This window comes from Sycon ciliatum, chromosome 13 (genome assembly GCF_964019385.1).
Source record: "Sycon ciliatum chromosome 13, ocSycCili1.1, whole genome shotgun sequence".
In the NCBI taxonomy this organism is placed as follows: Eukaryota; Metazoa; Porifera; class Calcarea; order Leucosolenida; family Sycettidae; genus Sycon; species Sycon ciliatum.
In genome coordinates, this window is record NC_088655.1 from 10,159,791 (window position 1) to 10,186,474 (window position 26,684).

Genomic DNA, 26,684 nt, shown 5'->3' on the forward strand with positions numbered 1-26,684 from the left:
AAGGCGATTCATCTTATCATTAAAACACCGCGGTTGTAACCGGTCAACATGGAAAGGCAATCTTTTTTGGTTGAGCAGTGTGCTTATATACAGCAGAGGTGCGAGGGAATAGGCGCTAGGAAGGAGCCAGGTACTAAGTGTGAAGATGTGTACATGATGAAGTGTGGTAGATACCTGCATGATTGTATAGATGTAAACTGTTACAGCGGTGCCGGGCTGCTGATCCAGACAGGGTTGGTGCAACGAGCCTTCCGGGCAACACCTGTGACTGCGAGGGCATAGTAGTGGGACCATTGTCATTAGGTTTAGGCCTGTTTTGGAACTCCACTCTAAATAAAGCCAAACAACAAACAACAACAACAACAACAACAACAACAACAGCATAGTACACAGGGATGGCGTGGGGTTTGATCCTCTTATTTGCAGTTTTGTCACGCTCTTCGTATTCACATAGGGTACCCTGGCCCTAGGCCTGTGGGGATTGCCCTATTCAGAATTTAATAATAATCCTGTAGGGATCTTCACGGAGGGCATCTACATCTATGAGGTAGAGGCCGTTAAAAGTTACCAATAATTATACTGACCGCTTTTTTCTCTACAAAATCCACATATTTGAATGATGATATTTCCAGACACTGGTGTGAATAATGGAGTGTGGTGGTGGGGCCCGCTTAGCCAGCCAGACGTCTCGGCTTCATAGCTCCATGGACGCACCTCCATGGGGGTAACGTCGTAGACTGCCTTAATGCCAGCTGTTGCTGCTGCTGCTGCTACTCCGGCAGTGAAGGATGTTGCGATAGCTCCAGCAGGTAGACACCCAGACAGTAGCTCTGCCCGCTGGGCTTCAGTGGTTTCCATGACAGAAAAAAACATCTCCACCAGCGTTGGTGTCAGAGATACTGCCATCTGGAAAGGGTGATGAAGCGCCATGCAGGGCCAGGCAGGGCGATCAAGGGCTAGGGAGGGCGATGGAGGGAGTGGATGGGAGGGCCAGGGAGGTGGCTGCGGAGGGCCAGGGAAGGCGATGGAGGTAGAGAGGGCCACGGAGGGCAATGGATGACCAGTGAGGGTAATGAAGAGCCAGGAAGGGGGATGGACGGCCAGGAAGGGGGATGGAGGGCCAGGAAGGGGGATGGACGGCCAGGAAGGGAGATGGACGGCCAGGAAGGGAGATGGACGGGCAGGAAGGGAGATGGACGGCCAGGAAGGGGGATGGACGGCCAGGAAGGGAGATGGACGGCCAGGAAGGGGGTGGACGGCCAGGAAGGGAGATGGACGGCCAAGAAGGGGGATGGACGGCCAGGAAGGGGGGGGGGGGGGCTGGACGGTCAGGAAGGGGGATGGACGGCCAGGAAGGGGGATGGACGGCCAGGAAGGGGGATGGACGGCCAGGAAGGGGGATGGAAGGCTAGGGAGGGGGTAATAGAGGTATAGGGTGGGCCAGGGAGAACGACATTATGCCATTAGGTTTGTACACTGTACTACCGTACAGGGAGAGACTACTCAACCTTCCATTCGGACACACACGCGGCTCAGCTGTGTGGACCTTCTTACAATAATGTCTCATCAGCACACCTCCGAGTGACTGGCTGAACCGATCACAACATTAATTCGAGACACAATGCAGTGTGGTGAACAACAGTCAGTGCTTTGCTAGGGAGAGATCACAAAGGTCAAGGGCAGTGACGGCAGTAGAACCCTTCATCGACTCAACGTTGCAACATGACTTGTCGCTCTACACACAGTCAGTCCCTTGCACTCAGCACTGCACTGCGGCAGCCAGGTGACAGATCCGTGATGCGCACGCCGCACGGCAGACCATACACCTCCGCGTAGATCTACCGTCCGTAGATTTTCGCATCAACAGGATCCGGGAAAAGTAGCTGGAAAGCTACGCATTTGTAGTTGAAGGTGAAAAAAGCTTGCACCGTAGCTCTACTGCAAAGCTGGGTGAGATTTACAGTGGGGAAATAGTTGGCAGGTCGAGCAAAGACAATAATACTCTCGTGACATAATTGTGTATCAACGTCCAAAACGGTGATTAGCACCGTTACAATAATCATTGCTTCGCTCATGACGATGACGGGGAACACTCCGAACAGGCGCCGCGCTCCGACTCCGACGGGGAACAGCACATGGCGGTTGCAGGCGATCGCAGCCGCGCTCTCGCTATGTTTCATTCATTTAGCCAGTGGACGAGCGGAGGACGCCATGACGCCCCAGGCGATGGCTAAGTAAGTAACTAGGTACACGACAGACTGTGCTAGTGTCGTAGTGAACGACATTGTAGCTGTAGGTGGGTCGACATGATTGTTATCTTTCTCTCGCACCACTCTTACTGCATGCATGCAACGGAGTGCCGCCATGCACCATCCGGTCGTATTTGTCCGTATGCGGCCTTGCGCAAGTTGAGGAAATGTGAAGGATTGTTCGCAATAATGCGGACTGGGCATCAGATTTACCGCAGAGTGGAAGCGTACTCTGCAGCGTGGACTTGGAGAAATATTTTTGTTTGAATCATGTCCAATGCACTGGCTGCGTTCGATTATGCAGTTGAATCGATTCATGAATCCATTCGCATTCATTCAAATCGTTCGATTTTCATGTCATGAGCCCTGGAATCGACTCGGAATCCATTCACCCTATTCACATGGGGTGATGTGAATGGCGGGAATCGATTCATGAATCGATTCGAGCGCATAATCGAACGCACCCAGTACTGTGAAGCCACCAACAGTACTCAGCAGACTGAACTGTAATTGGACCCTACAGAACTAACTTCAGGCTTCTCCTATGCAACATTTCCGAAACATTCATCAAAGATTTCCATTGCCGTCTCGTCCATTGGATTCAGGCAGAAAAGCAAACTGGTCAGTGCAATAACTGATAATGAGTGCGGTGTTTGGGTGATTGAAGTGGCAGTAAGAGGAATGAGATAGTGGTAATGATTTCGGCGATAATTTTATCTCTTAATTTGCTGGCAAAAAGTCCTATAATATTATTATTATTATTATTTGTGCTCCCGCGTCAATGGGCTCGCCCAAATTCGCTTGCACCGAACCATGTGAAAAAAGGCCACCAGCAGGCAGGCAGGCAAAGAAAAATAGAAAATGGTGTCACATAAACTAATACAAACAAGAATATCATTATTGATGACATTAATATACTGAATGAATGGCAAAGGCCATGTGAATACGGATAATACGGATAATCAGAGTACCAACAACAAAGAATGTAGCTCAAACCATTGCAGTGCCAACTTCCTTCACCAGTACTCTGCCTTGTACGCATCTGTAACTGCGTTGCACAGATATGTCCATTCACGGCGATCCAGTGCTCGCTGAGCCATCAGCTGCAAGTCCCCTGGAGTCCTCAGACGGCAGCCGACTCGCTCCGCGTCTTGATTCAGCAGGACTGGTAGCGAAGTCCTATATATAGGATTTGAAAATGCGTGACCTTTATGCCGTTGTTATTGGTCATCATGAGTCATTCATGACCCATAATAAGAGCATAATGGTTTTATTAGAAGCTGTAAATATGTTTGAGGCATGAATGTTTACTTTTTAGATTCATAGGACATCATGAATACCCATTTTGAGCAAGAATCGGAATTTTGAGCAGCATTGTTCAGCTGGTGTCATGGGAAGGACTGGAGCAGTGAATGTGCAAAAGAACATTACAGGTGTGGCAGCATATCGCACATGCCGTCGTGAAACTACCAATTTTAAGGATAAAACAAGGTCCAGTAAAATCTCAAATCTTATATATAGGATTCGAAAAAATAGGGCACAGGCCTTAGAAATATTGCGCAAGGAGATGAGCCTTAGATGTCAGTATTTGAAAAAATATCTTATTCAACTCTACATTTCGACTAAGACCTAACGAGGAAGAATTGGTAACAAACGTTTCCCTATGCTCATGCCACACCCATTTTGAGTACTGTATTGTCTATAAAAAACAGCACGCTGTGACTTTGTCGCCTGCTGTTCTCCGGCAGGCTTGTAGGCGATGCCATTGTTCGCCACAAGGACGTGTTTCTGGTGTGGAACTACGGTGGAGCGCTGGTAGTTGACGGACTGTGGAAAGCAAACGAGACGTTCCAGCTGAACTACGCTGACACCGTAGGTAAGAACCTCCTGCATGCGAAGAGTTGAGATGCGAAAACCCGCAAAGCGCCAATTTTGAGAAAATCAGATTTTCAGCAGGGCTTTTTTCAGAACCCTTGAAGCTCCAATGTAGCCTTGTCATCTATTCACTAAATCTCTGTGCTACTTGATGAAATCCGATCGTATGAGTTTAGAAGCTTGTGCCCTGCACTAGCTCACCACACCAGTGGTTGCAGGTCTAGGGCTGCACAGGGCCAGGTTTGGTACTGACTAGCTCCAGGTTGATTTCATTGAGCAGCACTGTAGTATCCTTTACATATGGTAGCTATAGTGGTTTCCACGGTTACGGGGTCTCTTTTTGTTCGCACGCTCTAAACTTGTTGAGCATTTTCTGCGCTTCTGAACTGTGTTTGATGTGCACAGACGCACTGCTGACGCACTATCTGAGCGACGCCGAGTCGTTTGCCTACAAGGCAGTGCACGGCGAGAGTATTCCACACGGCGGCACTATAGGCGACAGCGAGGGCCTCTTTCCGATTGCGTATCTGAACCGTGCACTGTCGTATAGCCATGGACCGGCAGCAAAGCCCGGCTACTCAAACGTTTCCGACTTTAGAGTAAGCCAATCACTCAAGTTCAATATACTCTTCTGACGTCGGGTTATTTAATAATAATACAGCACGCATATACATGTAGCTCATATGAACAAATCAAATGACAGTCATGCATCTGTCGACAACGTTGAGCCAGTGCGTTCTGTCAGAGGCAAGTTGATCCGCTTCCAAAAAAGACAATGTTGAGAATATTTCAAGTCAACTGTTGGAATCTTTATACCTTTTTCATTTTTGAACTGCTTTGGATAGTTGCCATGTTTGGCTATCACACTTCATTTCACATTCATTTGCGGATGCGGAATATGCGAAAGCTATACATGCTGTGTAAATGAACATTGCATTGATGCCAACGCGGAGAAGTTCCTAATGAATAATAAATAATATTGCGGAAAACCTGGTCGAACCAAGTCTCGCTTGAACTGTGAAATAAATTGTCCACTGTTTGTGTGCTATACATGTATTGTGGCCTGGCAGGTAGCTGAGTACATTGCACGTAACTATGTTCTAAACTGGCCAGTAAGGCTCAGCGATGGCTGCGTGGCACGCGATCACGGCTGGGCTGGGCAGAGCGGGCACGACTCGTTCCTCTGGGGCGACGACCAGTACATGGGCCTAACGCTGGCCAGTAGACTGGCTATCATGACCGGCAATCTCACCTTTGCCCAGTTTGTCGGCAAGCAAACTGTAAGTTGTTAAAAATTCTATTCCCAGTGGGTCCAATGTTATTAGGTGTACGCCTGTTTTGATTCCCACTATAAATGGAGTAGGGGCGTCATAGTGCAGTAGGGTGCCCGTGCTACCCGTAATTAGAGCAGATATTCGGCTAGCAGTTTGCTCCCGAGAACCCGATCGGGTAGTTGGAGTACGGTGTTTTTGCAACGGTGCATGTAAAAAGCACGGCTATGTGCTTACTGTACATTTTCTATATAGTGCAAGTGCACACTCACTGTACAAACTATGTCAAGAATACCCGTTTGGGTTCCTGTGCTAACCGGATAGGAGTATACAATAACAAGAAAAGTTCAGGCTGTGCTGAGTGTGTCACGATAGTTTCCGGTACTACATGTGCTGTGGAAGCAGGTGCGTGCGCCGGTGCCCTTCAAGGGGAGTTCCGGGGGCCTCCCCAGGGGAACATTTTCAAAAAATGAAGCAAAATCCTGCATTTTGAGCGAAAAGGGGGGGGGGGGTTCCGGGAACCCAGGAACCCACACGGGGCATGCGCCTGGGAAGTGTGGGGAGTCTTCGAATGTCATCGTTGTGCACAGTACTTTTACAGTACTGTATGACAGCATCACTGTGCATGAAATCCTTTGATGAAATCAATGTGTGCCTTGACCGGGCGTCATGCGTTTCTTGTCGCCTACAGCCATTGTTCTTTGAGCACATGCGCGACCCCCAGGACGGTCTCTTCTACCATGGCTACAACGCCGCCGACAAGGAGGAGTCCTGCTGCAAGTGGGGTCGTGGCAATGGCTGGGGACTGTTCAGCCATGTCGAGGTGCTGGCCGCGCTGGAGAGGTTCCCCGCACTGAGTGAACAGACCTCGGCGGTGAGACAGGGCTAAACAAATCACACTTTTCGCTTTTGTTTTTTGCTTGCTTTTTGTTATCGCATGACTCGCGGCTGATTGTTCAGTAACCGGTGGTGTTAGTGGATATTATAGCGTAACTTGTAGTTCCTTCGTCCTTTTCTTTGCTATAAACTGTTTGCTTTCTTCAGCTGTCGTTAAATAAATTCAGCTTTAACTGTGCGTAATATGCTCAATGAAATCCGATCAAGCGAGTGAATGCCACGCCGGGCGCCATGCATCCCCAGACCTGCAAACACTGATTTCATTGAGCAGCACACAATCTACTATCTGATACTCGGATGTGGAGCCGGTAATAAATGTAAAAATGGAAAGGGACATATGGATACAAATTGAGAGTAACTGTCAGTTTCGTGCCTAATTGTTGCACTTTCTGATTGTATAATAATATGTAGTTACAATGGTGGACATTTACTCTTACCTCGTGTCCATATGTTCCTTTCCGGTCTACTGTCTGTTTGTGCTAATTCTGCAGGTGACGGCAATGCTGCAGGAACGGCTCGACGCCGCGCTGCAGTTTCAGAGCCCAGACGGTCGCTGGCATCAGCTGGTCAACGATACAGACTCCTTCCTTGAGACGTCCGTCACGGCTATGTTCACATCGGCTCTTGCTCGCACCGTCATCAACAAGTGGGCCAACGCCAGCAGTCTTGAGCGGTACACCGCTGCTGCTAGAAAGGTGAGCTGACGTAAAAGTTAAAACCTAGACTCGAATGGAGAGCCAAGGATTAAATTTAACAGAGGGCACTGACAGTTTACATGTTATCCATCGTTTGTCCAACACTATCAATTATAATAGCGGATCACTAAGGGTTTGCCCACAACTTCGGTATACTTTTTTTAGAGAAGATATTCATTTGTTTGGGGGGGGGGGGGGTGGTCCCTGTTCGTCTCGTCTTTGTGAAAAAAATATCGATCTCTAGATATGGACAGGAACTGTGCAAATATAGCAGCAGCAAAGTTGTGCAACCATGCATGGGTAATCTGCGTAAGAAGTTGCAGAGAACAGTAGGTAAAATGTGGGCCAAGTTACAGTAAATCTGCACAAATTGCAGCATCAAAATTCAGTCCTGGAGACAAAAGACAGTTCACAGACGCGATATTTTCCACCATACACGAGATCCAGCCACTGTGCCAGCGGGTCCGGGTCTTGTGTGGGTGCTAGTAGCTTCATGTACAGTTGTGCTCACTGAAATCCGAACCAAAGTGCAAAACTGGTGCCCTGTATCAGTTTAGATTACATCACTGTACTTGCACATGTGTACGTCCAGCAGCATTCCTACCACTTACAGGGCGTCAAGAGCCGTGCAAGCTGAGGGCGCCAGAAATGTACATTGGGTCGGATTTCACCAAACACAACTGTACAATGCTATGTACGTGCACAGAACACAGGCACTGTACCGATATACAGCCTACAGGGCGGGAGGGTAGTCACCGGGGAGGTTTGTTGTCACTAATTACTTGCAATGGTTTGTGCTTTTAACTTATTGCGTTTGGTTGTTTATTGGCATATCAGTGTGAGGTCCATTTGTTATCTGCACTTCTCCATTAGGGTTTTGCAGGCTTGACGAAGACGGTTGATCCAGACACGGGAGAGGTGAGTGGCTGTGAAGGGCCTAGGGGAGGACACACCAACAACCCACTCTTGTCCGGCTAACCGACAACTAACCCTGAAGGGCTGTCATCCTTGTTATTTTATCTTGGTGTGTAAAGTTGTACAATATGTGAGTACTAGAAAAGGTACCGGTAGTACGGGAAGTAGTACGCAGCATGCTATTCTAATGTCATATATGGACAGGTGTAAATATGAGGATGTGAAGGTTATAGTTACTGTATATGTATATGTATAGGGATATTTAATGGCACCAAATGATATAGTTCCAATATCATCACACCATTCCCCTTCTCCGGTCACAGATACCATCTGTGACATTGACTAAACGAGAAACAATAGATATAGGATGTAACGGCACTAAAGGATATAAAGGTACAATATCATCACACCATTCCCCTTCTCCGGTCCGAGATACCATCTGGGACAATGACTAAATGAAGAGAGAAACAATAGATGAAGAAGCTAGGAGCAACACAGCAGGAGAAGAAAGTCACATCTGGCGGGACAATGCATCGGCGTTGCCATTGAGAGCGCCAGGCCGGTGCACAACGGTGAAAGCGAACGGCTGCAGAGCAATGGCCCATCGGGCCACCCGAGCATTGCCACTATGATGCTGAGCGATCCATTGAAGAGGGCGGTGGTCGGTAATCAAGGTGAAGCGTCTGCCGAGGAGATACGGAGCGAATTTGAGAATGGCCCACTTGAGGGCGAGACGGCATATGCTACGGGGTGTTCGGTGCCCTGGGCATCACGCTGGGTCAGGACAGCGCCCAAACCAACATCGGACGCGTCCGTGTGCAGGTAGAACTCCGCAGCAAAGTTCGGCGCAACAATGACCGGGTCGGAGACAAGGAGGCCTTTCAATTGAACGAAGGCCTGTGCAGCTGAGGTCGTCCAGTGGAGGGTGTTGGGGTGGCCCTTCGACGTCATGGTTACCAAGGGCTCCGCGATGGTTGAAAAGTGAGGAATGAGGCGACGATAGTAGCCGCACAACCCCAGGAAGGAACGCAGGGCCTTCTTGGTCGTGGGCTGTCGCCAATCGTCGATGGCTTGCAACTTGCCAGGGTCCGCACGCACCCGACCATGACCAATCACATGGCCAAGGAAGGGAGTTTCGACCATACCCAATAAACACTTCTTCGGCTTCACAGTGAGCCCAGCGTCGTGAAGGCGACCAAGAACGTGGCGGAGCTGGACAAGATGGTCCTCAAAAGTCGGACTGAAGATGACGACATCGTCCAAATACGCCAGGACAAACGGGAGACCAGCCAAGACGGTATCCATGCAACGCTGAAATGTTGCAGGCGCTCCATGGAGCCCGAATGGCATCATAGTGAACTCGTACAGGCCAAACGGTGTGGTGAAGGCCGTCTTGGCACACGCATCCTCTGCCAGAGGGATCTGCCAATACCCCCTGGACAGGTCAAGGGTGGAGAGAAACTGGGCAGACCCGACAGAGTCGAGGATCTCGTCCACCCGCGGCATCGGGTAACAGTCGAACTGGGCCACCTGATTAAGGGCACGGTAGTCGACACAGAAGCGGATCGAGTCGTCCTTCTTCGGCACAAGCACAACGGGTGAAGACCACGGACTGCGGGATGCGCGTATGACGCCCATGTCCAGCATTTCGTCGACGGCATCGCGGACAACAGAATGGTGCGCAGCGGCAAGACGATATGGCCGGGAACGAATGGGTGTGGCGTCGCCAGTGTGGATGGAGTGAGCCACCACGGTCGTCCGGCCAGGCTGGGGTGAGAGGGTATCCTCAAACTCCGATAGCAGCATGTCGAGCTGTTGCCGCTGGTCCGGCGAAAGGTCGGGGTTAATGGTAGGACGGCCACCATCAACGTGTAGAGGGGAGCAGTCGTCAAGCAGCAGCTCCGTGTCTGGGTCGTCCTCCGCCATAGGAACGGTGAAGGCCGCGAGCTGGGGCCGGCGAAACCGCCGCAGGAGGTTGATGTGGAAAACCCGATATCGCTTCGTGCGGTGGGGTCCCATGTCAATCTCATAATTGACCTTGTCGACCTTACGCCGAATAGGGTAAGGGCCTTGCCACACGGCTTCCATTTTGCGAGCCGAAGCCGGAAGCAAGAGCAGTACCTCGTCTCCCGGAGCAAATGTGCGTTCCCGACTCAGGCGGTCATAGTAGGCCTTCTGCCGTTGCTGCGCGGTGGCAAGGTGGGAGCCAGCCTCAGTCGATATGCGTTCAAGCCGGTCCCGCATGGTGAGGACGAACTGGGCAGTAGTGGTCCGGAGCTCCTCCGTTGGCTGAGCCCAAGCATCGCGCACGAGATCCAGCGGGCCGCGGACATGGCGGCCGTACAGGAGCTCAAATGGTGAGAAACCAGTGCTGGCTTGAGGCACCTCTCGATACGCAAATAAAGCATATGGGAGCACCTCGTCCCAACTTCGTGGCGCATCAGCAGCAAACCGACGAAGCATACCCTTGAGGGTACCATTGAACCGTTCGACGAGGCCATTGGTCTGTTGATGGTACGGAGTGGATGTGGTAAGCTGGATACGGAGTAAAGCAGCAACTTGTCGGAGGACGTCCGACGTAAAGTTGGAGCCTTGGTCGGAGAGGATTTTGTCCGGCAGTCCTACTCTGGAAAAGATGGAGATCAACGCATCAGCCACGGTAGTCGACTCAATATTGGAAAGAGCGACTGCCTCCGGATAGCGGGTTGCATAATCCACCAAGGTGAGGATGTACTTCTTGCCGGACTGCGTACGCTGCAATGGGCCGATAATGTCAATAGCTACCACCCGGAAGGGCTCGCCAATAACAGGAAGAGGAATAAGTGGTGCCCGATCATGACGCAGAACACGGGCGGTGCGCTGACATGGTTCACAGGCGGAACAATACTGTGCGACATCTTGAAGAATCGTCGGCCACCAGAAACGGAGAAGAATCCTCTGGGATGTCTTCGCCTGTCCCATGTGGCCAGCCATGGGGACGGTGTGGCCGAGGTGCAGAATGGTGGATCTCCGTTCCGTGGGCAGAACCAACTGAAGGCGGTAGTAGGGGCTGGTGGTGTCCATCCCCGCTTCACCATCCGGTGAGTATTCCCGGTAGAGGAGGCCCTGGCGAACACAGAAGGTACTGCCATTGACGGGCGTCTTGTGTCGGCCAGTAGCATAGTCCCAACATGGGCTAAGAGATGGGTCACGCCGTTGCTCGTCGGCGAAACGGGTGGCATCTGGCAAATCGGGTGCAGAGATAGGTGGCGGTGTCACCTCCGGTGTGCTAGATAGGTCCGCCGGCGGTGCACGCAAAGAAGCTGCATTCGAGGCCAACTCCTCAAACAGTTCATCCTCGAACGGGAAGATGGCGTGCAAACCAGCAGCACCAGTCGACTCAGGTGAAGCCTTGGCCTGTGCACGCGTAGAGACCAAGACGTCCGTGGCGGCTGGCTGACACAGCCGGACCAACTCATGTATGTGGGGCCCATCACGGCCAAGCAACACGTGACGGGGCAGGTGCTCGGACACTGCTGCCTTGACATAGTACACCATGCCGTCGATGGTGATGGTCAGATCGGCCATGGGGTAACTGGCCACATCACCGTGGGCACAACGAATGGAGGTAGTCTCACCAGACAAGTCTTGGTCCCGGACCAAGGTCCTGTGTACCATGGTGCGGCCACACGCGGTATCAACAACGATGCTCGGGACGTGGGTACCATTCACGTACCCAGCGACGGTGTACTCCGGTGCTGGTCCCATGGCGGCGCTGGGATTAGCGGGGGGCAACCGACCAGAGTCTACAGGTGGAGGGGGTGAGCAGAAATATGCTTCACCCAGCAGATCATCCTCATCCGGCAGCAAATGAACTGTACCAGCATCTTGGACTTCCTGATCTGGGCTGGAAAACAGAGCGGTGCGAGTGTGATTCGGACACTTAATAGCAATATGTCCCAGCTCACGACAATTATAGCAACGCGGCTGCGACATGGGGCGTCTCGGTGGTGGTGTGGGACGGTCAGGACGAGAAGTCACTGGGCGGTCAGATGACAAGTGGGTCTGACTGGGGTTAGCTGGGGAAGATACTGGCCGGTCCCGCGCTGAGCCTGAGGTTGGTGCAGCCCAGCGAACTCGAGCAAGGTTGGATGACTCGGACGTCCGGTCTCGGGGTGACGCAAATGACCCCTGCACCTGGGCACGTGCGTCAGTGTTCGGCAATGGTGCCCGTCGCTTAGAACAATCCCTGGCCATGTGGCCACGCTGCTGGCAAATGTGGCAGACAAGAGACTGTTCCCTGCCGCTGCTGAGACGACCACTGCTGGGCTCCTGTACGCGATCCCGTGCGTCAAGATAGTCCTGCGCTAGCGAAGCAGCCTGGTCGAGGGACGACGGTTTGCGTTCCCGCAGCCAAGTGCGTAAACCAAAAGGAAGCGCAGACAAGAACTGTTCCAGTAGGATCAACTCACATATGGCTTCGCGCGAGGATGCGGGGCTGAGCCAACGACTGCCAGTGTCACGGACACGGACGGCGAAGTCAATCATGGACTCCGAGCTCTGCAGCGTAGTGCCCCGAAATTTACGGCGGCTCGTTTCGGGGGTAACGGCATAGCGATGGAGAATGGCCTCCTTCACGCGGTCGTAGCTGTCAGCCTCAGTGGAGGCAAGTTCCGTGTATGCCAACAAGGCCTTGTCAGTCAGCTGGGGGCTTAGCAAATAGACCCAATCGTCCGGAGGAACTCTGTACGCCCGCATGGATCGTTCGAAACTGGTGAGGAATGCCTCAACATCGTCCCCAGGGTGCAGTTTAGCCAGTGGCACCTTCTGAGAGAATCGCCGTGTGGCCTGAGTGAGTTGCACTTGCGCCATTTGCGTGACCAACTGCGTGAGCATCGACAGCTGGGACGGCGAGTCGACATCGACATCGACATCGGTGGCGGAACGCTGTTCGTGTTCAGCCTCAGCCTCAGGCTCAGGGTTCTCAGCAGCAGGATCGATGTGCACGTGCGGGGCATGCGGACCTGCGGGTGTACGTGTACGACTAGTGCTGGCCTGCGCCTGATCACTCAGTTCGTGCGTACTACTACTAGGCCTAGGGTCTCCATACACGGGATCCTCACCAAAAGCGACATGTACGGGCTGACGGTGGACGTGGACCGCTTTTGGCTCCGGAGTAGAGCATGCAACCTTAGTATGGCTATGTGTACGCCCAGTACGAGTACGACGGCTAGCGGAAGCCAGTGCAGGTGCGTCATGCGTATGGTAAGTACTAGTAGTAGTAGGAGCAGAACCCTGATTGGCCTGAAACTGCGACTGGTTCATTGCAAAGGACTGCTCACTGTTGTAATCTAATTTTAGGGCTCACAGTTGCGTACATTCAACATCAGCGCCATTTTGTTCCACGAGGTGCTGGCGTGATCAGTGAAAACCGTGTTTCAGCCAATCACCGGGCTTGGAATTTTGAATATTTTTTGAATCTTCTATCGATTCGTTCTAAAGATCGACTGGCCGGAGAGCCATGAAATTTTCAGGGAGGATTCCTTGGCTGAAGGACTACAGGATTACCGAACGATTTTTTCAAATCCGTGCTCTGAGTCCCACGAACGGGATTTTGTGGATTTTCGTCCCTCGATGGGACAAACATCTGTGGGAATCGATGACACAAGCTCGGTGAAAACCAAAAATATGGCTCGGTAATCCTCTGGCCAGGTCCCTCAAGAAAATTTTGAGCCATAGATCGTCAAAATCGGAGCAACCATTGTGCAGTTCTTACATTTTGAAGCGCGCAAGGTCAAGAAGAAGACCGTGCGCAAGCTGACATGACAGAAAGCGGCAAATCAAGAAAAAAATAATGATGATGCGCAACCTTGTCACGCATACCACCACAGATTTCCTGTACCCTGCGTGCGGAAAACATCGCTTTGCATTCCAGAAAAGCTCACTTACCTAAAATACGTGTTGGTCACCTCGCAAGGCGATCAGCGCCGTGTTCGAGTGATTTGTTTTGTGCGCTCATTTTGTTCTTCATGGACTCAGCTCTGCAAACGTTCCCGGAAACGCCTTGCAACTACTTTCTGATCGTGGATGGACGGCTTGTTCGTGGCCTGTTTGCCTAGGGTCGTGAGAAGCGCCGCAGATCTTTGCTCAAACTACAAAGATTACGCGACGGCGTGCACAACTCTTGTTCACCTGCCGTTTCGTTCACTGCGCAGTGGAACGAACTCCTTTCCTTAGGGCCTTCCAAATCCATGGTCAGGTGTGGGTAGAGCCGAGTGTGAGCTGGTCATGATTGTGGAGTATCGTCGTGGCAGACTAGTACTCTTCATCAATTTCTTCCCGGGCATTAGTGACCCGAAGCGCTTGTAGGCTTGCGATATTTTTGGGTAGTTCGTCCCTCACTTCACCTTAGCCACAGCTCAGTACCAAGGGTAAGTCACGGAGAACTACCATTGTAATGTTCGATGTCCATCTCCCGAACTACAGAAAAGATCAAGGCCTCCCAAGCTTCGCCATATGCCATCTTCTAGCTACTTGTCGGAAATTTTGTTTGCCGACAGAGCAAGAAAACAGCAGCTCCATCATGCTGCAGCCTGCACGTAGATCAGAGACTACACGCCAGCACAGAACTGCATACAGCTCCGCACGCGAAAGGATCACGTGAACTTGAGTGCCCCAAATCAAAATGGCGCTGATGTCCACTGGCTATCAGCATACGTACTGTGAGCCCTAAATTTGTTGCTCACAATACTGTTGCCGAAATAAGGATTATCACTTACTTTCGGCAAGCGAGGTTTCGGAGACGGTGCGGGACGAAACAAATCCATGGGTGGAGAAGGGAGCGTCGACCTGGTAGCAGCATCAGGTAAGCCAGTGAGCTCGTCATCATCCGGGGCCACCTCCTCGAACTCAGTGTCGATCTCCCGATCCATCCGCGCACTGCTGTGCGATACGGAGAGGATCCGCCGCACAAGATCAGAGCGTGCACCACCGGTGGGGAGATGCAGCCCCCGGCAGATGTCCCTCAACTGCTCGTGGCGAGCAAACGCCAACGACTCGAGATCCATGGCTAGCTCACTTGCGGCCCCACGAACTCGAAAAAACGAAAAACTAGAAATAAAATTACGCAAACTTTCAGCAACGACGGAGGTACGCAGTACTGACACACAGTGACTGGACCACTTCTGACACCATGTGAAGGGCCTAGGGGAGGACACACCAACAACCCACTCTTGTCCGGCTAACCGACAACTAACCCTGAAGGGCTGTCATCCTTGTTATTTTATCTTGGTGTGTAAAGTTGTACAATATGTGAGTACTAGAAAAGGTACCGGTAGTACGGGAAGTAGTACGCAGCATGCTATTCTAATGTCATATATGGACAGGTGTAAATATGAGGATGTGAAGGTTATAGTTACTGTATATGTATATGTATAGGGATATTTAATGGCACCAAATGATATAGTTCCAATATCATCACAGTGGCGTTTGCTCGGGTACGGGGATACAGACGAACGCCGACGCGTATCGCCACCGGCCCACCGTCTACTTGGCGAGCGGTCCGGGTGGCTTGGGCTCCGTACTCTCTGCCGCTGTGGATATATACAACATGGAAGTACTCCTGCAATCATCGGCACACTGATCACTGAAAGATCTTTGCCCACTGGGAGACTATCTTGCATGCCAGTCCCCCCCCCCCCCCCCACACACACACCTTCCGTTTCCGGTCCCGTCAACATCTACTGCCACATTCTCTTGCACATAAGTGCATGTTGGTATGTTATTTGCACATGCGCACATTCAAGGCCATGGTCTTAATATTGAAATTTCACAGAATTGGTCTCATTGGAGGAGCATAATTTTAAGTCTCAACTATCAAAATATGAGTGCATTCAGCTCTCCCGCATTGATTCAGGGAACAGCATGAGCTTTGAAATTTATCTCTTTCATAATGTTAATCCAAGAAAAATGGAATAATAACGTCTTCTGAGAAATATTTATTAACTGAGTACATACTCAATCTGTGGACGGATTAACAGATTAACTGAGTACATGTATATCTTGTATGATGCCAGATATAGGGCATCCTGCTCGCCCGTGTAGACAGCAGGTCAGGCTGGTACATCCAGTGGTGTGTATGTACATCGTGGTAGCATAGGGTAGGGGAGCAGTCAGTAGGAAATCATAATTATACTGAAGAGAAGTATGCAGGAGGCCATTGATTTAACCCTTTAAGAGCCGCCCCATACTTGAATGCGTCGTAAACGACGCATTCAAATGCAAAACTTCAAAAGATCGTAACTCAGTCTAATCTCGCTCAAATCCATCGATCGAAATATCCAGGGCGAAGAGAAAACTCTCACCTGTCGGGAGAAACAATCCGTGAAGCGCTGCAAGCAACGGTTCCCGAGATAAATCACTCGTAAGTTGAGCCGCGATCGCGGCAATTTCAAAAGCGCGCAGTGCAACTTTAGTATTGAGATTTTTGAGACTTTTCGTCACGCTGGTTTACTCGAATTTGCACGGGTTTCACTGTTGATATTGTCAAGGGTACACAGCAAAAAAATTGGAACTCCACGATCGAGTAGAATGAAATATCTGGAGCGGGACGCAATTGGACGCATTTGGGGCATTTTTCGTACTGTCGCTGCGATCTAGCGCTGGATAGACGGTGTGCTGGCTATCATGATCGACCTCATCCTCTTCCTCTCGCGAATACCTTTCCAGGAAGCCCTAGATTGTGAGGATTGAGTGAGTAGAACTGAAGCTATGATCCGAGGAACATGAAAAAATGCAGATTTTTGAAAATTTCCTGTGGCTCTTAAAGGGTTAACTCAATCTCTCAAGAAACAAAGGACCAGCAATTGCATGTAGAAGACTGCGATCAAGGGACAGCATCAGATTGCAGTCGTCCCTCTTTAATCCAGCACTTTATAAACCAGCACCCCCTGTAAACCAGCATAACCTTTGGTAACCAAAATGTCCTTTTCATGTAAATTGTAGGAGAAAATCAGATTTGCCAATCCAGCAGAATTTCCACAGCACAAATGATGCCGGAATATAAAGGGACCTCTGTAATGTACAAGTAATAAATTCGTCTAATTCAAGGCTTTTCCTGATTATGTTCACCAACTCTTTGGGCCTGGCCTGTCATCAGGGTGAAACAGAGAATATAGAGAAGTTAATTCAAGGAGGCTGAGCTGTATCAAGAATTTTTGGGAAGTAAAGTCAAAGGTAACTCGGAGAATCGCAATGAATAGTACGATATGCGCAGTCAATATCTACATGCATCTGTGTATACACTAAGTAATCGACTTTCATAAATCTGGAGGGTGATCAGTATCCGCTGCCTGGGAGCGCAACCGCAGGCCTCATCGGCATTGGTGTAGAGGTGATGCTGGGCACGAAGACATGGCACGAGGATGGGACACGAGGATGTGGAACCATATACGGGTAGGTGGCACATCAGTGCGCCACGGATTTGTGGACTCAAAGCGGTGAAGTAAGCAGCACCGCCATGAGAAGCATGACTATCACAGTAGAGCTGCAGCCGATGCTGCTGGCAGAGCTATTGACACTCTCTGCTATACCCTGGTCATGGTGAGGCTGTGGGATGTAAGTGTAGCCTGCAGAACAGATAACATTCAGACAGTGAGAGAGTGTGTGAGTGAGCGCGTGTGTGTGCGAGAGACAGAGAGAGAGAGAGGGAGAGTAAGTTAAATTTTTACAAAGACAGATAAGTCTAACAAATGAGGACTGAGACCTTAACAACAGGGTTTTTTTTTTCGACCTTCGCGTTCAGTATGTGCATGGTTGGGCTAAATGTCTAAAGCTAGGGGTCGTAGTTCAGTGGCTGCCGTGAAGCTAGAATCGAGTGAAATGGCAAGTGTTCAACGTCCCCTTGTAGCGATGCTTGTAACTTTAGCTAGCTGTGGCTGTACTGCTGTCCAGGAATATACCAAATTCTGTTCGGTAAATGCAGACTGCTTCAAGGATAGTTTGACCGTGCACACCCTTGAATGAGGGACCACTGCCACGTCCCAGGACCAGGATAATAATATTATTATAACATGGAAAAATGCGGGCCGGACAAGTTATGCGATCGAGTCCATCAATTAAGCCAGATTTCGAACAGTCAGATGTGCACAACTTAGCACAAAACTGACAAGGAGTACTGAGATATTCCACGGCATGAAAGTCAGCTTTTTCCATGTTACAATGATAATTCACAAAGAAAGTGGTGGACTTCACGCAACTGCATCATAAAGACAACGGGGTTCTCTCTTTAGTTTGAAAATACTAGGTTTATATACAGAAGCTTCACTGTACGCGGCCTCCTACATATATATTATAACGACATCTGGCAGTATTGCGTAAGAAGACCATCACCATCATCCGTTCGTTCTCTCAACAGTGTTCTGAATGGTATAAGCGAGAATGGCAATCCCGAAATTTGCTTCCTTGCTATTGAGCACCTCTGCTCATTTGGTCATTGCAAATTAAAATAAAATCAACAGCAACAATTCCGCTGCATTAGCGGTAATGCACTTAACGAGAGAGCTTGTAAGCTCAGGGCCCTACGCTATGCTTTTTTGCCTAGCTCATCATGCATGTTATTAGAACTGATTGAAATGATTTTTTCCATTGATTGGCTACATCAAACTTTCTCTTTGCACTCGAGGGTAATACGACGCCGTCTACCACCTTGATGACCTAGGCCAAAAAAGCATAGGGATGTTATAAATTTTTCAATTCTGATATTTTTTCCAAGACATAACCTGTGATTCGAACCCACACTATCGCCCTGCATGCATTCCCTCGATGCACTTCGCATACATACTCATTCTTCCAAATCAGTGCTTCACATTATGATCTTGGATTTGAAGCCCTATTTGAATATTGTGGCCAGCTGTCTTTGATGGTCCGGTACGGGACAGGTACGGGATAGCGCCAGGCATCTTTTCCGTTTGCCGTTCTTCGGCAACAGCTCTTGCCTTCATCTCTGGTGCGGGTGTAATCTAGTGACTTCGTACATGCGTTATAATAGACCAATCCCTTTGTCTGGGTTCGTGAAAAGGGCCACGCGTGTAAGTCAGCTCGTGTGAAGTGCTTGGTTTTGTATTTATTTGGTATGTGGCAGCTTATGGGACAGAGAGACTTTTGCTCCCCGAGCTTGTGTATGTAAATAGTGTTTTACGTCGACGATGACGGCCACAATGCCCAACCATACCACAACGAACTGATCGGCTACATCATTGTATTGCAACAAGTTTCCATCTTTTCGAATAACATGCATGATGAGCTAGCCAAAAAAGCATAGCGTAGGGCCCTGCGCGAAAGAAATAAACTTTTTCTTTGCATTCGAGGGTAATACGACACCGTCTACCACCTTGAGGACCTAGGCAAAAAAAAGAGCATAGGAATGTTATAAATTGTTCATTTCTCCTATTTACTTTTTCAAGACATAACCTAGGATTAGAACCTGCACTATCGCCCTCCATGCATTCCCCCAATATACTTCGCATACATACTCAATCTTCCAAGTTGCTTCACGTTATGATCTTGCATTTGAAAGCCCTATTTGAATATTGTGGCCAGCTGTCTTTGATGGTACGGTACGGTACGAGACAGGTACGAGATAGCGCCAGGCATGCCGATGGCACAAACAAACATGGAATTAAAGCTGTGTGGACCCTGGCTAGCACCAGACGTTACTGAAGTAATGTCTTTTGCATAGCTACGGGAATAATAAAAACGAATCGGCCCTCACCATCTCTAGCTGCATCGGCGATGACATCATCCAGGTCTACAACGCGCAGTGCAGTTGACTGGGGCGTGCGCTTGCACTGGTACATGCCCGTGTCCGTGACGCTCATGTCTGTTATGACTACGTCCAGCTGTCTTCGGCGCAAGTGATACACACCCTGTTCACACAGATGAGGATGAACACAACAGACTAGACCAGGATATAGGCTAAGAAAATAGCTTCTCAGCAGTCAAACAAAAATAAATGAGCCTCCAGATCCGAAAAGAGGGCTTACTGTAATGACGTTGTGCGTCAGGAGCCTTGGCTGCATAGGGTGCATTTATCAATGTATGAGTACACAGGATGTGTAGTGCAACCAACTATGCAGTATGACTGTATGTGTACGGTGTGCTGAGTATTTTGATACCCCACTCGCATGCATGCATGCATGCATGCAGTATCGACCACGGCAATTATATCGCTTATAGTAATAAAATGCTCAAAAATCAAAGACCAATGCTATAGGCAATATGTACTGTACTTGTGTGCCAGATATGCCCCCCCCCCCCCCCCCCCCCTCTCCTCCCCTCCCTCTCACTCTCACTCTCCAGAAAGGTGATGTCTGTGTGCTGGGATAGCTTTTCACAGAGTTATTGTTGTTGTTGTTGTTGCTGATTGGTGATATTACATTTTATTTATTTAGTTCATTTTCTACACCTCACAACACACCCCTATGGTCTACCTATAAGTTGTGAAAGAAAAAGGCAGGGGAAAGAAGCAGGAACAGTTAGTGGCAGGGGCCACACAGGGTAGTATGCCCGACTCACCGACACTTCAGGCCGTGCATCATCCACCGGCTTGCCATTATGCAGCAGTGCAGCGTCTACACCGTCGATCACTTCACAGCAGCTGAACACCACGGTGCGACCTTGGAGTACTACCGGCAGACTTGAGTTGTAACCGAACACGGCGGAATGCCGAGCAGAATCAGCTGTGCGGAGAACGACAGACCAAGTGAACTAAAGTAAGTCTCCGTGAAATCAAAGAGTGCCAAGCTGGCACCCTGGACCAGTTCTGATTACCGTAAAAGCCATTATTCTATCGAGGCGCATACAATTATAACGATTTCCTAAAATTGACTAGTTTACGCGTACCAAAGGTAACGATTCTCACTCATTCTCAACGCACAGGTTTACGTTACATGCAGTATAAAGCGTTTTATGGATACTCAAATAGCATGTAGAGCTTGTGGTTGCCCAGTTTATTAGTGAGTCTATCTCCACATGACTAGTAGCATTAGATACAGTAAAACCTGTAAGTAAAGACCACTTGACTAGCGACCAGCCTGGTACTACACACCACTTGACTAGCGACCAGCCTGGTACTACAGTAGAACCTGTAACTAAAGACCACCACTTGACTAGCGACCAGCCTGGTACTACACACCACTTGACTAGCGACCAGCCTGGTACTACAGTAGAACCTGTAACTAAAGACCACCACTTGACTAGCGACCAGCCTGGTACTACAGTAGAACCTGTAACTAAAGACCACCACTTGACTGGCGACCAGCCTGGTACTACCGACCACCGTGACTAGCGACCAGCCTAGTACTACGGACCACTTTGCCAGGCACGGACGGTCTCACATCCATTATAATGGTTGTGCGGTGCAAACCTCTAACTAAGGACCACCTGCCACTAAAGACCGCTTTCCTCTGGCCCCAAGGGGTGGTCGTTAGTCTCAGGTTTTACTGTGTTAGTTACTCATCCTTACGTGGTGCTTGGCAGCGTCGACTCTGATACAGTCTCCCTCTGCAGCTTGATGCACTGGTAGCTGTGATGGTGCTGGCGTTGGCAGCGCGTATGCAGTGGCGCACACGTCTCTGCACTGCATGCCTGTTGCAGAGTAGCCGCTGACAGCCACCCCAGTCACTCCAATCAGACCACACAGCTGCATTAGAATCCAGATGGAGAAACACAACATAATTATACAATATTCACTGGTTGAATTACCCGTAAACATTGACAGTGATGTAAAATATTACGTCATGCATTATGTCATGCATTAGGTCATGCCATGGGTAGATTGCACAGCAAAAATCGAGAGCCCAAAGTGCAACATGCTGAGCATGCTAACACGTGTGGATGAAGCCCCAGTGATCACAGGTGCCAACACCTTGGTTACTTCCCATTACTTGGACAGCCATGGCCAAAGAAATCCGACCAGCGAGCCAAAAGCAGCACCGCATTTCCTTCAGTCGCACCGCATTTCTATTTCAATAAACATCATCATTCATCAGTGCACGGTCGACAGACCCATTCGAGGTGCGCAGGTGTCCCGTGATCCTTGGCGCTACTTTCAGCTCACGGGGTCGGATTTCTTTGGCCATCGTGCAACTGTACATTATCGTGGGGCCCAAATTCACTGGAAAAGATGGGGTTGATGCTGTCAACCAGGGAGTAGTAAAATATCTATTTCGGTATCACTTTTTTCTACTCCCTGCTGTTATCGAAGTTAAATGTCTTCGGAGTATTGTGTTACTTCGATGCTACATGTACTTCAAAGAGGTTTTCGGCCCGGGTACACACTGCCACCCTGGTTGTGTAAAGTTGTAAACCACCTGTATTCAAATCAAAGACCAGTCGGTCAGCCTATCGCATGGTGGCCGGAAGGCCTGGCTGGAGAATGCTAACAGATTAAGAAGATTCTGCTCGGAAAACGGTGACATTTGCAGAACCATACAACGTTACAAACCGTATGGAATTCTGCTCCACCATTGTTCTTTATCCACATACCAAACTTGCATGAAACATACCAGAAAAAGTACGAAATTCTGCCAATTTTTCTGCCGGCATTATCCGCCAAGGACTAGTGGCCGCTGAAGCCAGGTTCCATCTGCTCTGTGTTTGTCGGCTTACCTCCGGAGGCTGGCTCTTCATCCGGTGTGGGATTGCCTAGCAGTTGAAACACATCGGACCAGGCTAGCTGCTGATCAGCGTTGTCCGATGCTGCTTCACTCAGGCCGTTGAACGTGGGCAGGAATGAGGAGTTCTGGATGGCCCACGCCGTGATCTGACCTTCCTCCGCCTCACCTGAACAGTCACAATAACAACGAGTGTCAACAGCACATTAGTATCATTAGTACATTCGAGGTTTGTGTTCAAGTGTCCTTGGAATGATGATAACAGGTTTCTGTGAGGGCTGCTGGAAAACAACGAAGCTTGGTCGACAGATACATGCTCATTGTAGGTACATGTATAATGTACTTCTCTGTGTGTCCCAGTGAACATTGGAGTACCATTGTCAACATACATATACTAGCATAAGCGGGGGGGGGGGGGGGGGGGGGGAGAGGACGTGCTCTTGCTACTTGCAAGTATTAGCGGGGAGGGGGGGGGGGGGGGGGGGAAGCCGCATTCAGTACATACATGTACATAATTGTACATGGTGTTCTCTACATAGTCCATACAATGTTACATGACTGTGCATGGACATGTATCCAAAATGCTCCAGAACACGTCACAGTATAACATGAGTCCCATTCACTGCATTGCTTAATCATGTTTGATTGTTTCTTCCATTTTGCATACTGAACACATGCCTATCAAGGTAGAGGGCCTCCTCGAGATTGAATACAGGAAAGCACAACGACTCGCATAACGGTGTGTACCAGGGACAGTGAAGCCTGTCTAAGACGACCGCTCAAGGGACCTTCAAAATGTTGTCTCTGCTACCAGGTGGTCTCCTTATCTAGGGTCATTCGACTGGAAACAGCATCCCTTGGTCCTGGTTTCAGTGGTCTTCTTGGACAGGTGGTCGCCTTATCCGAGTGGTCGCCTTGACAGGTTTTACTGTGCTCTTTTCGGGCTGTGCAAACAGTGGTCCAAGTGGGCATGTGCACTGCTTTCCCCGTTGTTCCCGTCCTCCCTGAAGCTGCTCAGACTCAATCATACCCGCAATCAGAACGGTGTCCGGGCCCGGGGCCGATGACTGAGTGCTGAGTGACCGGTGTTCGGTGGCCTGAGGTTCCCAAGGTGCTCGACTGGCAACTCCACTAGCCGTTTGCCTGTGCAAGTAGTGACTGTAGTGATATCTTGTACTGTAGGTGTGCGTGTACCCAGTGTACTGCATGCCTGTTCTCTTATTTGTACCCTTCTCTTTAGGGAGCAAAACTTCCTTCTGCCAGCGGAGAGGGCTCGACACAATAATAATGTGGAGCACTATTACACACACAAAAGGCACAACGGAGGTTTACAGAATCGTCGCAACTCGGAGTTTCTTGCTCAATGCAATCATCAGGCGACTATCCTATGCCTTTTCGTGTGTAGTCTTCTCTTTCTAGATCTACCGGTAGACTATCGGTATCCCCCCTGTACATGTATGAACCTTCGGATAAAAGTATAATAATTATAATTATGAAGTAAGTTGTGTTTCAGCAGTCAGACACAGTCCTGGTGGTTTGACCCAACAATACATGAGACTAGAACAGTGTACACAGGTTGACTTGACGTAAAGCTACAATGGAAATTATAATGTAGCGGGCTGCCTCCCAAAGACTTCACGTTGCTTCAGGACCACCGACGGCCCACGCCAACTCTCAAAGTTCCTAATGACTGTTGTAGTATAGTGCCTCCACAGCATTGCTACATGTACATGATCATTATAACGTCGTTGCGTGTTGGCGTTTGGAAGAGGACGTCTGGAACGCGACGAAATGTTGCAACTGAACACATTGCGTAATAAGACGCAGTTACATCGGATAAGCGTTCAGTGGTGATTGACTGCATTGTACCTGGCTTTTGGCGAGTTTGTGGTCTGGAGGCACATAATGCAATCCTGCTTAGTCGCAGCCAAGTGCCCCTCTTAGCCTGAACATTCGTAACAACGCTCCAAGCAATGAGGTGCACAGAAGAATTCTACATGATTGTAGTAGGTGGTTGGATGGCACTCGACGTACTCAATGTCTCAAGTGCGATGATGCATTGATCTTGTCAGACTCAGAGCAAACATTGACTTCGAGTTTGGTGGGACGATCGCGCTGTTACATCACAATTCCACCTGCGCTGAGGAGTACCGTGTGGGAGAGACGTTCAGGCAACAACCCGTAACATTAGGTGTATGGCCAGTCTGCCTCCTCTACTCTCAGAGCTAGAGCCCGAATGTGTGACTGTGGAGCCTGACACGAACCGGAGAAGCCCGACCTGGTTGTCCGCTAGAAGTGGTCTTGGTAAACCCAATCATATTCCAGGATCATGAAGCTCGAACGACTCAGTATTCATTAGTTTGAGGGAAAGAGACAAACGGGAAAAGTCTGAAGAAAAAAAATGACTGTCACCACCAGAACTCGAACCATGTACCAGGGCCGCTCGCCTACCTATACGTTTTTAGTTCTACCAGTGTTGTTTTTACACATGTACCTCACACAATACCATCAGTACTACTACTAGCAGTAGAATCTGATTGTGAAAGATCAGGATGCAGGAGAGAGAGAGAGAGAGAGCAGAGAGACATCTAATGCCGTAATGGTAGGGGCCACGCAAGGTGACCGTGGCGCTGGGCAAAACCCAATATACATGCATGTACAGTACAGACTGCAAGACTCTTTTTATCACAGGTTATGTGTGCGGAGGTACTAGTACGGTCATGTAGGTAGTGCTATACTAATTATAGTGCTGGGACGAATCAGAGTTACAACCAACCTGAACGTCCTCCGCTGAGTCTGCTATGTGCTGGGACGATGTATATCGTCCCAGCACCTGCGACACAATCAATCATGATGCAGATTTGCAATCCTAACTAAGTACTTTGTACATTATTGTAAGTAGCTCTGCCAGTTCATGAGGAGCCTTATCAAGTTATCGTTGGACCAACTGTTTTGTATTGCGAATTCAAATAGAAACAACCAACCACCCATACCCGCCATCCGGGTGCTCTGAGGCCCAGTGAGAGAGATCTGGTTGCCAGATGTGAGGATATGTGTGTGCAAGCATGTCCGGTGTTCATTGGGGGATTTCCCGAACGCAATATCGATCGAACAACGGAAGTCGTACAAGGGATAATTACCAAACGCACAGAGATAGAGCCCATACCGGTACGTGTATAATAAGGGGAAAAGGGCAATAGCATAGCACATGGATTTCATCAGTCTTACCTTCGACGAGCATAGCTGCGCTGTCCGCTATGCACAAGGACATGCTGACACACACTACCACCACCACGAATAACCCCGCGCGACACTGACAAGCATGACGACCAGCGCTCCTCAGTTCCGCGGATTCAGATGCCATGATTGAGTCAACTAACGTTGAGAACTACTGGTCTCGACGAATGCCAAAGAGGACTATCACCTTCTTGCAATACTAGCTTGCTTTGCTGTGGACTGTGACCAGTTGTCTTGCTGGCAATTACCAGATACAGTGGTGAAAATCAGTTTTAAAACGATTTGCAAGCCAATCCAGTGCGCTGCAAATCTTCGCACCTAAGGCTAAGCGCTCAGCCCTAGACAGATTATAACTAGTAAAAACGGCAGGGCGATCACTTCTTTGTCACTCTTCCTGAGACGTTCAAAATCTACCCACCGTGTTACTCTTGACGCGCGTTGGAAGGCTCACACGCCTATGACCTGTGTAAGGTTCCGCACGGTGATGCCCTCGACAAAGTTATGATCTCCGTGTGGAAATTCACGCCATAATATACACATCTCTAACTCTACAGGTTCATTACTCCAGTTTAGTTACTTTAAAATTTCAAGCCTTTGTTGAATACTAGTAGTAGGTCGGTATTGCATTCTAGCCGGAGTCATCGTGGAATGCTACTGCGACGCGTGTGCTCCGGATGTCTGCCCGCCAGCGGAAGAAGGCGCAGTAGGGGCATACACACAATGGATTGATATCAGTATGGCTTGAACTTCCGTCCCACAGGTACCCTGATTGCATGATGTCGGCAGAGATTATGTAGCATATGCAGCAGCAGGCTGAACGAATGCGCTAGCTACACGTACGAAGGCATAGTCGCGGACACGGAGATCGTGGGCCGAAGTTCAGGTTAGGTAATA

At 49.5% G+C, this 26,684-nt stretch overlaps 3 protein-coding genes across 3 annotated transcripts; 1 reads left to right on the forward strand and 2 right to left on the reverse strand.

Moving 5' to 3' along the window:
* Window positions 1-1,856: 1,856 nt before the first annotated feature.
* Window positions 1,857-15,875, forward strand: LOC135830113 (uncharacterized). The gene is made up of 8 exons (XM_065342503.1): window positions 1,857-2,234; window positions 3,998-4,125; window positions 4,530-4,723; window positions 5,195-5,404; window positions 6,087-6,269; window positions 6,784-6,987; window positions 7,861-7,908; window positions 15,362-15,875. Exons 1-8 carry the CDS (start codon window positions 2,074-2,076, stop codon window positions 15,521-15,523), a joined length of 1,290 nt encoding a protein of 429 aa, XP_065198575.1. The 5' UTR covers window positions 1,857-2,073; the 3' UTR covers window positions 15,524-15,875.
* LOC135829851 (uncharacterized) lies at window positions 8,572-13,206 on the reverse strand. The gene has a single exon (XM_065342235.1). The coding sequence runs from the start codon at window positions 13,204-13,206 to the stop codon at window positions 8,572-8,574; it is 4,635 nt and encodes a 1,544-aa protein (XP_065198307.1).
* An 841-nt stretch (window positions 15,876-16,716) lies between the features above and the next one.
* On the reverse strand, window positions 16,717-26,386 carry LOC135830114 (uncharacterized). Its single transcript, XM_065342504.1, has 6 exons — window positions 25,782-26,386; window positions 22,549-22,722; window positions 21,404-21,580; window positions 20,455-20,618; window positions 19,652-19,805; window positions 16,717-17,507 (listed from the first exon to the last, which is right to left on the reverse strand). The coding sequence occupies exons 1-6, from the start codon at window positions 25,915-25,917 to the stop codon at window positions 17,371-17,373; spliced, it is 942 nt and encodes a 313-aa protein (XP_065198576.1). The 5' UTR covers window positions 25,918-26,386; the 3' UTR covers window positions 16,717-17,370.
* Between the last annotated feature and the right edge of the window lie 298 nt (window positions 26,387-26,684).